This window comes from Xiphophorus hellerii, chromosome 9 (genome assembly GCF_003331165.1).
Source record: "Xiphophorus hellerii strain 12219 chromosome 9, Xiphophorus_hellerii-4.1, whole genome shotgun sequence".
Classification (NCBI taxonomy): Eukaryota; Metazoa; Chordata; class Actinopteri; order Cyprinodontiformes; family Poeciliidae; genus Xiphophorus; species Xiphophorus hellerii.
Genome location: NC_045680.1, coordinates 7539199 through 7552542, shown reverse-complemented (window position 1 = coordinate 7552542; position 13344 = coordinate 7539199). Strand labels below are relative to the sequence as shown.

Sequence of the window (13344 nt, the reverse complement as noted above, 5' to 3'; positions counted from 1 at the left end):
CTTATTAAACTTCTGCAAAGCGAGCTTGGCTGTCTCCTTGATTACTGGTTCATTCAAATTGTCAGCCATAGGGCAATCCGGACACACATGCACAACAGCAGTAGCTGCAACTAAACAGGGATTAAAAGTGCAAAGTCAAAGAAACATAGCAAAAGAAACCAAATGCACCACAGTGATAGGAACTCAAGTCTGAAAGGTTAATTTGATTTCTCATCTGTGGAACACAAAACATGAATAAACTCAACACAAGAAAAAAGAAAGCTAAAACCTAAAATATTAATTACCACAACCCTGCATTGCAAATTAATTTTTATAATCAGTGGTTGCAACATTATGGTGAGTTTACACTTCCGTTGCTACAACTGTTAACGCACAAACGTTTCTTCACACACAGGGTTGTTGTGAAGAAATTCCGTCAAACTTTGCAATTTCTGGTTGACAATTGCAAAGTAAATGCAGTAGGCAGAAAGAAAAAAAACCTGAAATATTTCCTATTATCATTCAGAGAAGGAAAAATAAAAACAACCCAGAAATGACCAAAAGATGCTAAAAGTGAACAGTAGAAACACTATCTGTGGGAACGCAAAAATATTTTACTAAAATGATAAACTAAATAAGACAAACCAATGCAAAATAAACATTTATTACTATTAATAATGAGGGGAAAAAATGGCAAAAGGCACGTTTCATGTTCTGTTCACTTATCTTGCTCTTCTAATTTAGAATAATTTTGGGGGCAGTGGAGTGCAGGGACTCATAGAATCAATTTCTAGTTTGTCTCGACAAACACGGACAATAAAACTGATTCTGATTCTTTTCATTCATTTGAATGCAATCAATAGAATCATGGATCATAAAAGGATCACACATGTTTAGATTATTATTTTGTTCTTTTTCTTATGGTCATTTCACCCACCTTCTCGCAGGACACAAGAGTAACTCTCAAGTTTGACCTGAGCATCAACTTGAATAGATGCCTGACACTCTCCATATACCTGAAGGAAGCAAATATATTTATGTACTTACTTTGTATAAAGATGACTAAAAGGGACACATTCCAGAATTGTGCAACAGTTTTTAGATTCATTAAATTAAATTAAATTAAATTAAATTATTATTATTATTATTATTATTATATAGCAACTCAGTTTACATACACTGTAAAAAAAAAACCCTGTTTATGGTAAAATAAACAGGGATGGATCGCCTTACAATCAATAACTGATAACATAAAATAAATGGAATTTGAGGACAAATGCTAATGAGCACATTTAAAAAAATCAAAACACAACAGTGTTGGATTTTTTTTAAAAGTGTGTGTATGAGCTGTAATTTTAATGAAGTATAACACAAAATAGTTTTGGACTTACAGGGATATCTCCAAGACCTCTGACTTCACATTGTTTCCATGGTTTTCTGCTGATGCTGTGGCACTTGGTCTCCAGCACATCAATAGTCAAGTTGTAAACTGAACCACTCTTCTCCTGGGTACAACAATAAGATGTGTATTCTACAATTAAAAACCAAATGTGAGAGAGAGCAGGACAGAGAGAAGAAAGGGGGGGGGGGGGGGGGAGCAAGAGCAGGATGGCTTCATCAAGGACAACCCTTTTTTGGGCGTCCGTTCTTCCTATACACTAGTGACAATCTATTAGGAGTATGGTCAGTTAAAAAATATTGCAGATTGCAAGGGCAGCCAGACTAAAAATGTGAATAGTGCCATTAAATTCTCTAAGCATACTTTCTTCTGCAAGATTCTTTCTTCGAGAACCCAAAATGTTGTCAAAATGCTAACAAAGTTGAACATTGAAACCCCATCTACTGTACATTAATTCTGTGCATGCATGAATATTTTCACCCTAACCTGATTTGATGTGCTGGAGAGATCGTAGAGTCTGTTGAGAGTTAGGATGTATCCATCAGTCCTGTCCTGGTTGATCTGCTGCAGGGCCTCTTCTGCCATTCTTTCAACATCAGGGCTGTTACAGCCTTGTGACGAGACTTTGGCTTTCCCATTGTGGAAAAGTAAGGCCAGTAACAGAACTAGAAAGGATACACTCATATTCTTCTACACATACACAGTCTCTCTCACACACAGGAGCAAACATACAATGTTTAAATAATCCTACTTTTCACAAAGACTGTTCTGACAGATAGAAGAAGGTAAATGCTAGACTTTCACCCCTCCGGCAACGGATGAGCAAACAGCTGATTGCATCTATTGCATGAAAGGCCAATGCCTGACTGACTGAGCGGTCATAGTTCAATGGGATATAAAGGACTTTAAGTCAGTGATTATAAATAAGAGATTCAACTCTGTCATTGAAATAATTGTCAAATACATTACCTCCTTTAATTTTGTCACCTGATACGGATTTACAAATGATATTTCTCCATAAACTAAAGAAAGAAGGATATAATTTCAAATTTAGAAAGTCTGTATCTTCCTCGATGCTTTAGCTTCAAAACAATGTTTTGCACCTGGAGCAGAAAATACAGTAAATTTTTCCCACAATATAATTATGTTTCAATTGTCTCACAAAAAGTTGGAAAATGGCCTTGGTGTTTTAGTACAAAAGGCCTAATTACCAGTTGTGATTTCAAGTAGTTCTTACTTGAAAACACCTTCTTACTGAGGTGAACAGCAAAGCTAAAATCATCAGTTGTCTATTCAGTCCAACTCAAAAGTGCAAATTGTATTTTAAGTTACTTGCTCAATCGTCTCACAAGGATCACATCAGGAGCAATCATTTAGAGCAGAGTTGCAATCAATCTGAGAAAAATTTTGATGCTCAGAACTAACTGATGTGTCTGTTTTAAACCAGGGGACTTGAACCGTATTTCTCAAGATCTACTGTCCTGCAGGTTTTAGACTGAATAAGAATTCTTATTTTTAGGGGGATCTTCTTTTAATTTCTCTCAAAGGTTTGTATATAGTAAAGTGTTCTTAAACTTTCTTTCTGGGGTTTATTTTCTAAGCCAGGGAAATTCTACTCCAGTCCCCAAGGGCCTGTGTCCTGCAATTTTTAGATGTGTCCATTGTTCAACAGAGCTGGGTCAAAGTGGTAGTTCTATTGAACATTTGAACAGTTGTGATGGTTTCTTGGAAACAACTTTGTTGTCTTTCAGCAAATTTACTACTAATTTGATGTTTAATAATGGCTATGATCCATTTGCACCAAAAATCTTTTGCTTTTGTTATGATGCAATCTACTTTGTGAATTAAAACTTTACTGTGATTGTTTTTTAACAGCTCATCACAACCTTTAACTTGAAATGACTCAATAGGTCAGTCTAGGAAAAACGTTGTTTGTCAATTTTGCAACTGAAGAGGCCCACTGATAACGGCTGTTTGCTATGTCTGGAAATCTGATTGCATCAGTAAAAGTTCACAAAGACAAGATATAAAGACTTTTTTTTTCAGTTTTAGCAACCCAGAGCAGATGTTCAGTCTGGAGTTGAAAAAAGTATAAATTCTTCTGTTTTGGTTGTTTATATATATATATATATGTGTGTGTATATACTGCGTATTCAGGAAAAACAAACAAACAAAAAACAAACAAATCAGTTTCAATATGATTACAACGAAATGTTTGCAGAAACATGTTTCTGTCAAGGTTTGTGTCATTGTGTGTTGTTCATTTTTGCACCCACTAGATGGCGCCAGGAAGCGTGGACGGGACCTATGCAGGTGTGCTTTTGTTATCACTAACCAACTGCTGTATATGAAGAGCTGGCTGCCAGCCCTCCTTTGACTTATTAGAAATAAAGCCCAGTTGATTTAGTTAGAGGTGACATTGATATTTAGTTTTGTTGTGTACCATCACACTAAGGAGTAAAAGACAATGAAAAGGTAGACAAATTAGCTAAAAAGGGCTTTAAAGAGCGTAATGACTATTACATTTCCTTTTTGGGAAAGGGGAAGGCAAATTAGTTAAGAGTAAATAAATAGAAATATGGCAAAAAAGGTGGAATGAAGAAAAGAAAGGAAGGTGTTTAAACAAAAGCCAACGTAAGTTAAAAAATATTAATGAGGGGAAGGGAAGATATAATGAAATTAAGATTAGGTCATACCTGTTAAATGTCATTTTATGCGTTACTGGTAAGAAAAGTAGTGTAAAACGTGAAGGATGTGGAGAAAAAGAAATGTAGAATGTGTATTGATGAATTGTAAAATATGAGACTGAAAGAGAGAAACTGATAAAAATAGAATTTAATAAATATAAGGTAGCAATGCTTCACAATCGATGGCAGTATTCACCTGAAAGTTGCTTGTGATTAGCCATAACAGAAAAGGAGAAGAAGAAGCCTCCGATGCCTGAGTGTTATTCTTCATGATAAACCAAACCCTCTGTTTACTTGCTTGTTTGAACCTTTTCAGGATTGCTGTGCTCATTTAGTCACTCCATCTGAAGTATTCTGGATTCCCTTGTTCAAGACCTCATCTGCACCATAAATGTCAGAACCCATCTCTGTGTCTGGCAGCTTTTACTCACCATCATTCTCCTGTGTTCTTAACCTGTCTATCTTTCCACTATCACTGCTTTCTGTCTTGTCATCTGTCTGGCTCAAGAGTCATCTGTCATTGTCAATACACAAGGAAAAACAACACCTTCCACTCACTTGTCCCTGGCGGCTCCACCTACAATGAGTCAAAATAAGCTTGTTTCATATTTTATAGTGCATCTCAAGTCAATTCCGATCTAACCTCTCATGTCTCAACAGTGTTCTTGTTGGCAACTTCCAGTTCCTTCCAGAACAGCCTTCATGAATAAGATTCGTTATTAATATTCTTGTAATAAAATTTTTAGATTTTACTTGTCTCCTCCGTGTCTGTGCATATGGGTCAGAAGATTACATACTAACATGACAGTTTGACATATATTTACTAGAATTTGGGATAATCTAAAATATTCTGAAATACTCCATTACAACATTTTAAAAAAATGCAAATGTAAAAACTGCAATTCAGAGTTTAAATGTTTTGTGCACAAAACAGATTTGATCATACTGCTTGGGTACACTGGACCAGCTCGAAGCACAAAGCAACAAACTAAGCAAACTATCTGTTGTGAAAATTATCAGGCAGATGCAACTATTTATTTAAACCCTTGAGAGACACTGGATTTTTTTTTAATTTCAACTCTCTGACACACATGATTTAAAAAATCATGTGTGTCAGGTCTAAGTTTTGTCAGCGAGCTTAGTTTAAAAAGACATTTAGGTACAGTCAGCTGTACTGTTGCCGTTTTTACCAATGACCCATTTACAGATTCTGATCTTTTGTTCAGAAGCAAATGGCACAAATTAAAAGAAGTTTAATTTTGTACACTTTGTCTTTATTAAATGGTCAAAATAGGTGGCATTTCACAAGTTGGGTATTCAACAATAACCAGGAAAAGTAGTTGTTACAATACTAAGACAATTAGTATATGAATTCTAGCAGAAGTTTTGCTCTCGTTCAAGAGCAGTTAAGTTCCATCATGCAGCAGGCTTGAACAAGGGATCCTCTGTAAAGAGTTTGTTCACTAAACTGGCTCCTGGTGGTGGATTGGCACACTCTGCTGAGCGAGAGGTAGGGAAAGGCAGGATGGTTGGTTCAGTCTGTCCCGGAATACTGGGGTCAGGTCTGAGGGGCAGAGTGACTCCAGCTTTAGGCCCACCTGCGGGAATGTCAGGGAAAGAAGGCAGGATCATTGGTTGGTCAATGGCAGGCAGAGTCCTTATCAAGCCCTCTGGTTCGTCGTGTGGTTCGGTCTCATGTTCATGCAAGTGATGATGGTGGTGATGTTCATGCTCATGCAGGTGAGCATGCTTGTGGTCATGGTCCAAAGCAAGCTCATGGTCATGCTCATGGGTGTGTGTGCCCTCAGGATGGCTGTAGTTATGGTGCTGATTGGGAAAGCCACCAGTGTGGTTTCGTGCCTTGGCATGATAGGCATGAACGTGATCATGATCGCTGTCAAGTCCATGGTCATGTGAGTGGGCATGCCCATGCCTGTAGGCACTGCCTGGCTTATGATCATGGGTGTGGTGATGTTTGCTGTCGTCAGGATGTGGGACATCATGGTGAGAGTGATCCTTGGTGTGGTCATGGATGTGATCGTGTTCACTTAAACGTAAATGACCTTGGCCATGTTCATGGCCCCGCCCTTGTCCACGGCCATGACCGTGTCCGCGTTCCCCACCTTGACCATGGTCATGGCCCTGACCATGTTCGTGGCTCCCGCCATGATGACTTTGTCCACGGCCCCCGCCCTGACCGTGTTCCTGGCTCCCGCCCTGACCGTGTCTATGCCCATGTCCATGTGAGTGACCTTTGCCATGCTCTTTGTCATGGTCATGGCCTTTTCCATGTGGATGTGTGTGTGTGTCATTGTGGGGGTGGTCAGTTGCATCACCCAGTAGATGTTGTTTTTTTTCTCTGTCAGCAGCCTGTGAAAAATCAAGAAAATAAAGATTTGCATCATGTGGAATATTAGAGCAACACATTCGAAGCTGGTATAAAAATGACACCAGTAAAAGCCCTTTTAAAATACAGAAACTGTAGGTTACCTCTTGCTCATAGATTTCACATTCTACACTAATGTCTTCTTTATCACCTGGGATTTTCATGAGAGATGCCTTACAGAAGCCCTTGTGCTGAGAACAGAAGCATATTTTAAATGTAGCATTCCACTCCATTCAGGTCACATAGTGAAAGCACATGTAAAAGGACCAATACAGATTTATAACCACATAAATTTTAAGGAAAATATTTTGATATGACTCACTGAGAATTCGCATGTCATGATAGGACACTTTTCACCTGCTGGTGACTGTTTATACTTTCCGCATTCAGTCTCCTGAATAGTGTATTCCACATTGTAATACATGTCCATTGCCATCTGGAGACAAATGTAAGAAAAGAGAAAAGGTTTGTGTTTAAAATAGGATACAGCAATAGAAAATATATATAATCAGGAGATTCTCGTAGACTGTTCAATTGATGTAACTTGTCAAATTTTCAACTAAAGGCATTTTTTACCTTGCTTTAACTAGAATACACAATAAGATGGGGTAAAATAGTATACAATGTGATGTTTGTTTGGTATTACTTTATTTTCATATTTTTTACTTACGCCGGCAGAAGCGCGTAAGATTTTGAGCAGAGCAAAATGATTGTTCAGTCCACTTTCATTGTTGAACTTCTCCAGTGATTGAGACACAGCCTTCTGAACCTGTTCGTTGCCAAAGCCGATGAAAGTTGAACAGTCGGGGCAAATCTCTGTCACCCTGGCTGAAGGAACTGAGTAAATATAAAACATCCTTTTAGTGATTGGATATTGTAATAATGTGTTGAATTTGCTAACCTCGCAAAGTTCACTTTTATAAAAAATCTTAACTTTTGGCACAAAACTACACACACACAAAAATATATATATATATTTTTTTCATACCTGGCCTAATAACACAGTCGTATTTGTAGAGACGAACCACTCTGTGTGGCTTATTGATGTAGATGGCAGCCTTGCATTGTCCATACACCTGCAAAAACGCAGTAATGTAAAAATATACAGTATATATTTGTTTGGATTTTTTTCCCAAACAATTTTTTTTGTATTCTAATGGAGTAAGAGTAGAGTCAAAGTAGAAAACAGAAAATATCTTGTGAAGTTTGTTTTAAATCCTCAATTATTAGGTTGTTTGACAAACAACTTTAAAATTAGAACCATGGTACCATAGCTGTTTTTATTTTTGCTTGAGGCATGCATTTTCATCCTCAACAGCAGTGCTGTTACTTTAAAGATGGATAGTGGAAGGAGTCGTTGTGCAGGAATTGCCTTAATTTGTTTCCAAAGTGGGAATTTGGGTCTCAGAAGGATGTCAAACCTAACTTCATCTAGATGCAACTTCCATGGTAAATCCATGTTGTTCATTTCTTGGGAATTAGTTAGATGTGTTACTTTAAATACTGTAGCAGAACAATAATGAATATTGATTGAGAAGTTCTGTATATACATCTGAATTAATGGGGTATAAACTAGCTGAAGTGCAACAAAATAGTTTTCTACTGTGGCTATGATATAAGAAACAGCTGCTTTTCTTTCTTTATCTGCAAATCTACCAGGTTGTATCTGATGAAACCCAGCACACATAGTGTTAGATTAGATTTTTAAAATATGGATTTGGAAATGCTTATGTTTTACTTCCCCACAGACAGAGAAATAAAGATTATTAATTTTTATGCCTGTTCTGCCTATGTACTTTATAATAATTCACTGAACTGCCATTAAGTTGCATCCGTTGCATCTTAAACAGATGACGTGAAAGGAGCCTGCTTCTGCTGACACCAAAAGTTAGCTATGAATGAATATGTGATAAAGAACAAGTTGCAGGACAGAATTTACTTGTGTGTTTATGTGTTAAGAGTGAAGATTCGAGTTCTAACCGGCATCTCAGTTTCGGGACGAGCCTCGCATTTCTTCCAGTCCCTCCTACTGAGAACAGTGCAGTTGGTCTCCACTACATCCAGATTCAGATAATAAACTACTCCGTTTTCTCCCTGTAACACACAAATAACAATTATTATGTCTGATTTCTACACAGTGTTAAAATGAATATATAAAGCACTAATAATGTGTGATTTGTCATATCTCCTAAGTTTTATCTTTTAATCAATGTAAAAAAAAAGAAAGAAACTCATAGAGTGCTTATATCTTAGACCAAGAAATACTCATCAGTGGGGCTCAATTGGTTTTACTTACATGTCTATCCAGGTGGACATTGGAAAGCCGGTGCAGGCTGAAGACGTAGCCATCCACTCGATCAAGGTTGATCTTGCTGAGAGCTAAATGAGCAGCACTCACAGCTGATGGCTCTTCACAGGAACCTGCCTGGATGCCACCCTGCTCAACAGGCGCACTGTAGACGCTCCCCACTACCAGCAGGAACAGGACACAGGTCTTCATCACAAAGCCCTGCCTTGACTCTTTCTCTGTCAAACTTACTATGCCTCTTTCTCACACACCAACCAAACAGACGAGAGGTGCAAGGAGAGAGGAAAATGATGACCCTTTATATTCTTGCTCTGACTATCATACCCACTAGAGTCAACACAACCCTCGGCCTCTGTTTCATTCCTAAACAGATTGTCACATCTAAGACTTTGCTCCTGTCTCTCAACCAACCAATCAGCTACAGTACAGACTTGCACAATGGAGTTTATCAGCCCTCTCTCCTCTTTAGGATCAATATGGTCGGAAGGTTGGGAGACCTTTGGTTGATTGGTAGAAGTCACATGATCTCCTCTTGGCACTAACATTTAGTTTACTCAAAGGCAAGGCTGATCCTAAAGGTCTAAAAATTAACATTTGCAGAAAGTCTTTAAAGCTTTAGTCAAAATTCAAAGAGAAGCAAACTGAAATCTATGAAAGTGATAATTGGTAGTCAGTAGGAACAGGAGACCATTTTGGTTCAGCATATTATCAAATTTTGACTTATTCCTTGCTGATTATCATCTGAATTTGGAAAACAAGTTTATAATTATTTTCAGACTTTACAGAGATACCGTTGACCTTTGTCCAAATAAATAAACAAGACAGAAAACCACCTATTAGAAAGTCAATATTTATGTGCTAAAGTACGCCCATGTAGCAAATTGGTCACAAAGACCTGTTTATGTACATTTTTGAATGGCTCAATTTTGACTGAATGACTGGTAAACATAAACCTCTGAAAACAAATAGCCTATGTGCATTCTACCATCATCTAAATGACAGAATAGTCATCCTTATGGCACTATACTTTTTTATCTGTTCACAAAATTATATTAGATATATTTATTATTGAGTCAAAATTTTTCAGTGGATAAATGCTGAAGATATAATTTCTCTTTATTCATTTAGCAAATCTGCCATTTAAATCGGAGCAAAGATTTAGAAGGTGCAAATTTCTGTTATCAATCAAATTTTCAATCAAATTTTATTTGTATAGCACATTTCAGCAGCAAGGCATTTCAAAGTGCTTTGCATCATATCAAACACAGAAACACAATGCAACATAGAATCAACAATCAAAACATGACATTAAGTCAGGTTCCATCAATAAATTTGTAATTGATTACGTTTCAAATACAATCCTAAACAGGTGGGTTTTTAGTCGAGTTTGTATCCATAGAAGGTTTACCTGTTACACTCCTACTGTGTTATATGGAACAAAATACCTATTGCTATTTTTATTCCCACTCACGCTCACAATCACACAGTTTAAAACGATGTAAACAGCATTTTAAAGGCTCCTGGCACAAGGCTCCGTACAGCTCTCACGGAATTTCGAGCAGGGATTCCGCCGTCCCTCATGGATTTTTATGCAATTCTATGGTACCTGTTAGTGTCTAGAATTTACAGGGTTTGTGTTACGTGCAGTGACCCTCAGTCACTCGCCGTTTTTCTTCCGGCACCAGGCTCCGTACAGCTCTCACGGAAATGATAAGCTATATACAGTGCATCCATAAAGTATGCGCAGTGCTTAAATTTTTCGACATTTTATTTTACAGCTTTTCCAAATTGTAATAAATCAATATTTTTCATCTAACTTCTGACACACACAAATACTCCATTATGACAATGTGGAAAAAAGCTTTTGAGATTTTTGCTAATTTATTAAAAATAGAAAATCAAGAAATCAAATCTAAGTAAGTATTCCCAACTGTTGACAAGGAGATCAAAATTTAGCTTCCACTGATCATCCTTGAGGTGTTTCTACAGCTTAAATCAAGACCACTTGTGGTAATTTCAGTTGATTAGACTTGATTTGCAAAGGCTCACACCTGTCTATAGAAGGTGCCACAGTAGAGAGTGCATGTCAGGCTGCAAACATCAGGCATGAAATCCAAAATTGTGTATAGAGCTCCAAAACAGGATTCTCTTGAGGCACAAATGTGGGACAAGGGGTGAACTCTTCAGTGTGAATGACAGGCATCGTGTTTGAAGGAAACAAGGCACGACTCATCACCAGACGAAATACCATCCCTGCAATGAAGCATAGCAATGACCCAAATCACAGGGGCCACTCAAAGGAGTGGCTTCAGAATTACCTGGATTGGCCAAGTAGGAATCCAGATTGGAATGCGATTGAACATTTCTGGGCAGATCTGGCTGTGTACAGATGTCTACATGGAACCTGATGGAGAAGTACTGCAAAGAAGAATAGGCCAAATTGCCTTAGGTGAGCTAAGTTTGTAGCATAATATTCAAAATGACTGGAGGCTGTAATTGCTGCCAAGTGTGGATCAGAAAAGTATTGAGTAAAGGCTGTAAATACTTATGTAAATGTGAGGTGGTGTTTTTATATTTTTAATAAATAAGCAAAGATCTATAACTTTTTCCCACATTGTCATAAAGGGGTATTTGTGTGTAGAATTTTGAGGAAAGATTCATTTATGCAATTTGGAAAGGCTGTAACATAACCAAATGTGGGAAAAGAGAAGTGCTGTGAATACTTCCTGAATGTGCTGTAGAAGCTTAAATACAACTGGAAAAAGAAAAATCAACATGCCCTTTTATAACTGTGCAGGCATTGAGTGCCTGAAGCTTGGAACTAATGTCCATAATCAAAGACCAGGTTTCCTTCTCTGTAAATGTTTCTCACATTTTCTGCAGCCGTCTCCAGTCTTTTTTATGTTTCAGTGTTTTTGCTCTCAGATTAATGTTCAGTGGAAAAGATGCAAAATAAAACTCCTGCAGAATATTTTCATTCATCTTATACAAATATTCTAACCTATTCTATTAGCTTGTTTGTGGTAATTTCTGTTTATGCACACACAAAAACAGATTTTAAATGCTGTATATTTTTGTTGCTCAATAACTCAAATACAGAAAAAAAAGCATATCAACTTTGCTAACCTAATCTGTAAAAATGTTGCTGTTTGTACGTGACTGAAATCACAAACTTTGAGATAAAACCTGTTCACAGTTAGAATTGCTCAATGGCCAGACTTTGCTCTTTTCACTGATCATTGTGTTTTTCCTCCCTCTGCCATAGTTCCATTGCTTAATTTAAGTAAGTCTGTGGTTGTTTGTCTGTTTGCTCTGTTTCCATCATTCCCACCAACTTCATCCTGGGTCTGAGCAAAAACACAGCTTCATAAAAGAGCTGGAGGTCATTTGCATCATGTGTTAGTATCCTTCCTTAATCCTGCTTCAAGTCCATTCAGAACCAAATTAGCACAAGGCAGTGTTTCAACATTTTAAAGTATTCTGAACAAAATAAATAAATACATTTTTCTTTCCTATTCCTCTTGTCATGTAATGTTGGTCATTGTCTCAGCCAGATCTAGAGAAACTCATCCATGCGTTCATCTTCAGTCGTATTGATTATTGCAACAGCGTCTTCACAGGTCTGTCCAACAAATCAATCAAACAGCTGCAGCTGATCCAGAATGCTGCTGCTCGCGTTCTCACTAAAACCAGGAAGATAGAGCACATAACACCAGTTTTAAAGTCCCTCCACTGGCTCCCTGTAGCTCAAAGAATAGACTTTAAAATACTGTTGTTAGTTTACAAATCACTGAATGGCTTAGCACCACAATACATTAAAGATCTGCTGTTGTTGTATCAACCTTCCAGACCTCTCAGGTCTTCCGGTTCTGGTCTGCTCTGCATCCCCAGAACCAGAACCAAACGAGGAGAAGCAGCTTTCAGCATCTATGCACCACAAATTTGGAACAAACTTCCAGAAAACTGTAAAACAGCTGAAACACTGACTTCTTTTAAATCTCAACTAAAAACCCACCTGTTAAGAATTGTATTTGAAATGTAATCAATTACAAATTTATTGATGGAACTTGACTTAATGCTTTGTTTTGATTATTGATTCTATGTTGCATTGTGTTTCTGTGTTTGTAATGATGTAAAGCACTTTGAAATGCCTTGCTGCTGAAATGTGCTATACAAATAAAATTTGATTGATTGATTGATTGGACTGCAAACACCATAAACATGTATCAGCTTAACTAATATTACTTGCCCTCTGCTTGTATTTATTCTAAATCCAACTCAAAAAATGTACAACATAGATCACCTTGTTCCTTCCTTCTGTCCATTCATCCATCTGTCCATCCATCCTTCCATCCACATGTGGATGGATAGATAATTTTGTGAAACTTGTTTCAGAACAGTATTATATCTTGGCATTTCCATGGTATACTTACATAATTGTATAAACAGATGAATATGGCACCTTGTCCAGACATCTGTTGCCTGCTATGGTATCATAAAGATACAAAAGCAACTATTTTGCTTTCCTTGCTTTGTTAACTTCCCTCTGAATGGCTTTCAGAACTTCCTCCACATAAGCTATCTG

General features: G+C 37.4%; 2 protein-coding genes across 2 annotated transcripts in view; both read right to left on the bottom strand.

The window, feature by feature from the left end:
• Positions 1-2234, bottom strand: part of LOC116726523 (fetuin-B-like) — a 4503-nt gene extending 2269 nt beyond the window's left edge. Inside the window, exons 1-4 of the mRNA XM_032573291.1 lie at positions 1865-2234; positions 1371-1484; positions 917-995; positions 1-110 (exon numbers count right to left, since the gene is read on the bottom strand). The exon at positions 1-110 is cut by the window's left edge and continues 57 nt beyond it. Coding sequence (XP_032429182.1) covers positions 1-110; positions 917-995; positions 1371-1484; positions 1865-2062 — 501 coding nt within the window. The 5' untranslated portion in view covers positions 2063-2234. The remainder of the gene's footprint in view (positions 111-916; positions 996-1370; positions 1485-1864) is intronic.
• Positions 2235-5317: 3083 nt separating this feature from the next.
• On the bottom strand, positions 5318-9088 carry fetub (fetuin B). Its single transcript, XM_032573290.1, has 7 exons — positions 8748-9088; positions 8432-8545; positions 7440-7527; positions 7122-7288; positions 6774-6887; positions 6556-6642; positions 5318-6435 (listed from the first exon to the last, which is right to left on the bottom strand). Exons 1-7 carry the CDS (start codon positions 8949-8951, stop codon positions 5482-5484), a joined length of 1728 nt encoding a protein of 575 aa, XP_032429181.1. The 5' UTR covers positions 8952-9088; the 3' UTR covers positions 5318-5481.
• Positions 9089-13344: the final 4256 nt, after the last annotated feature.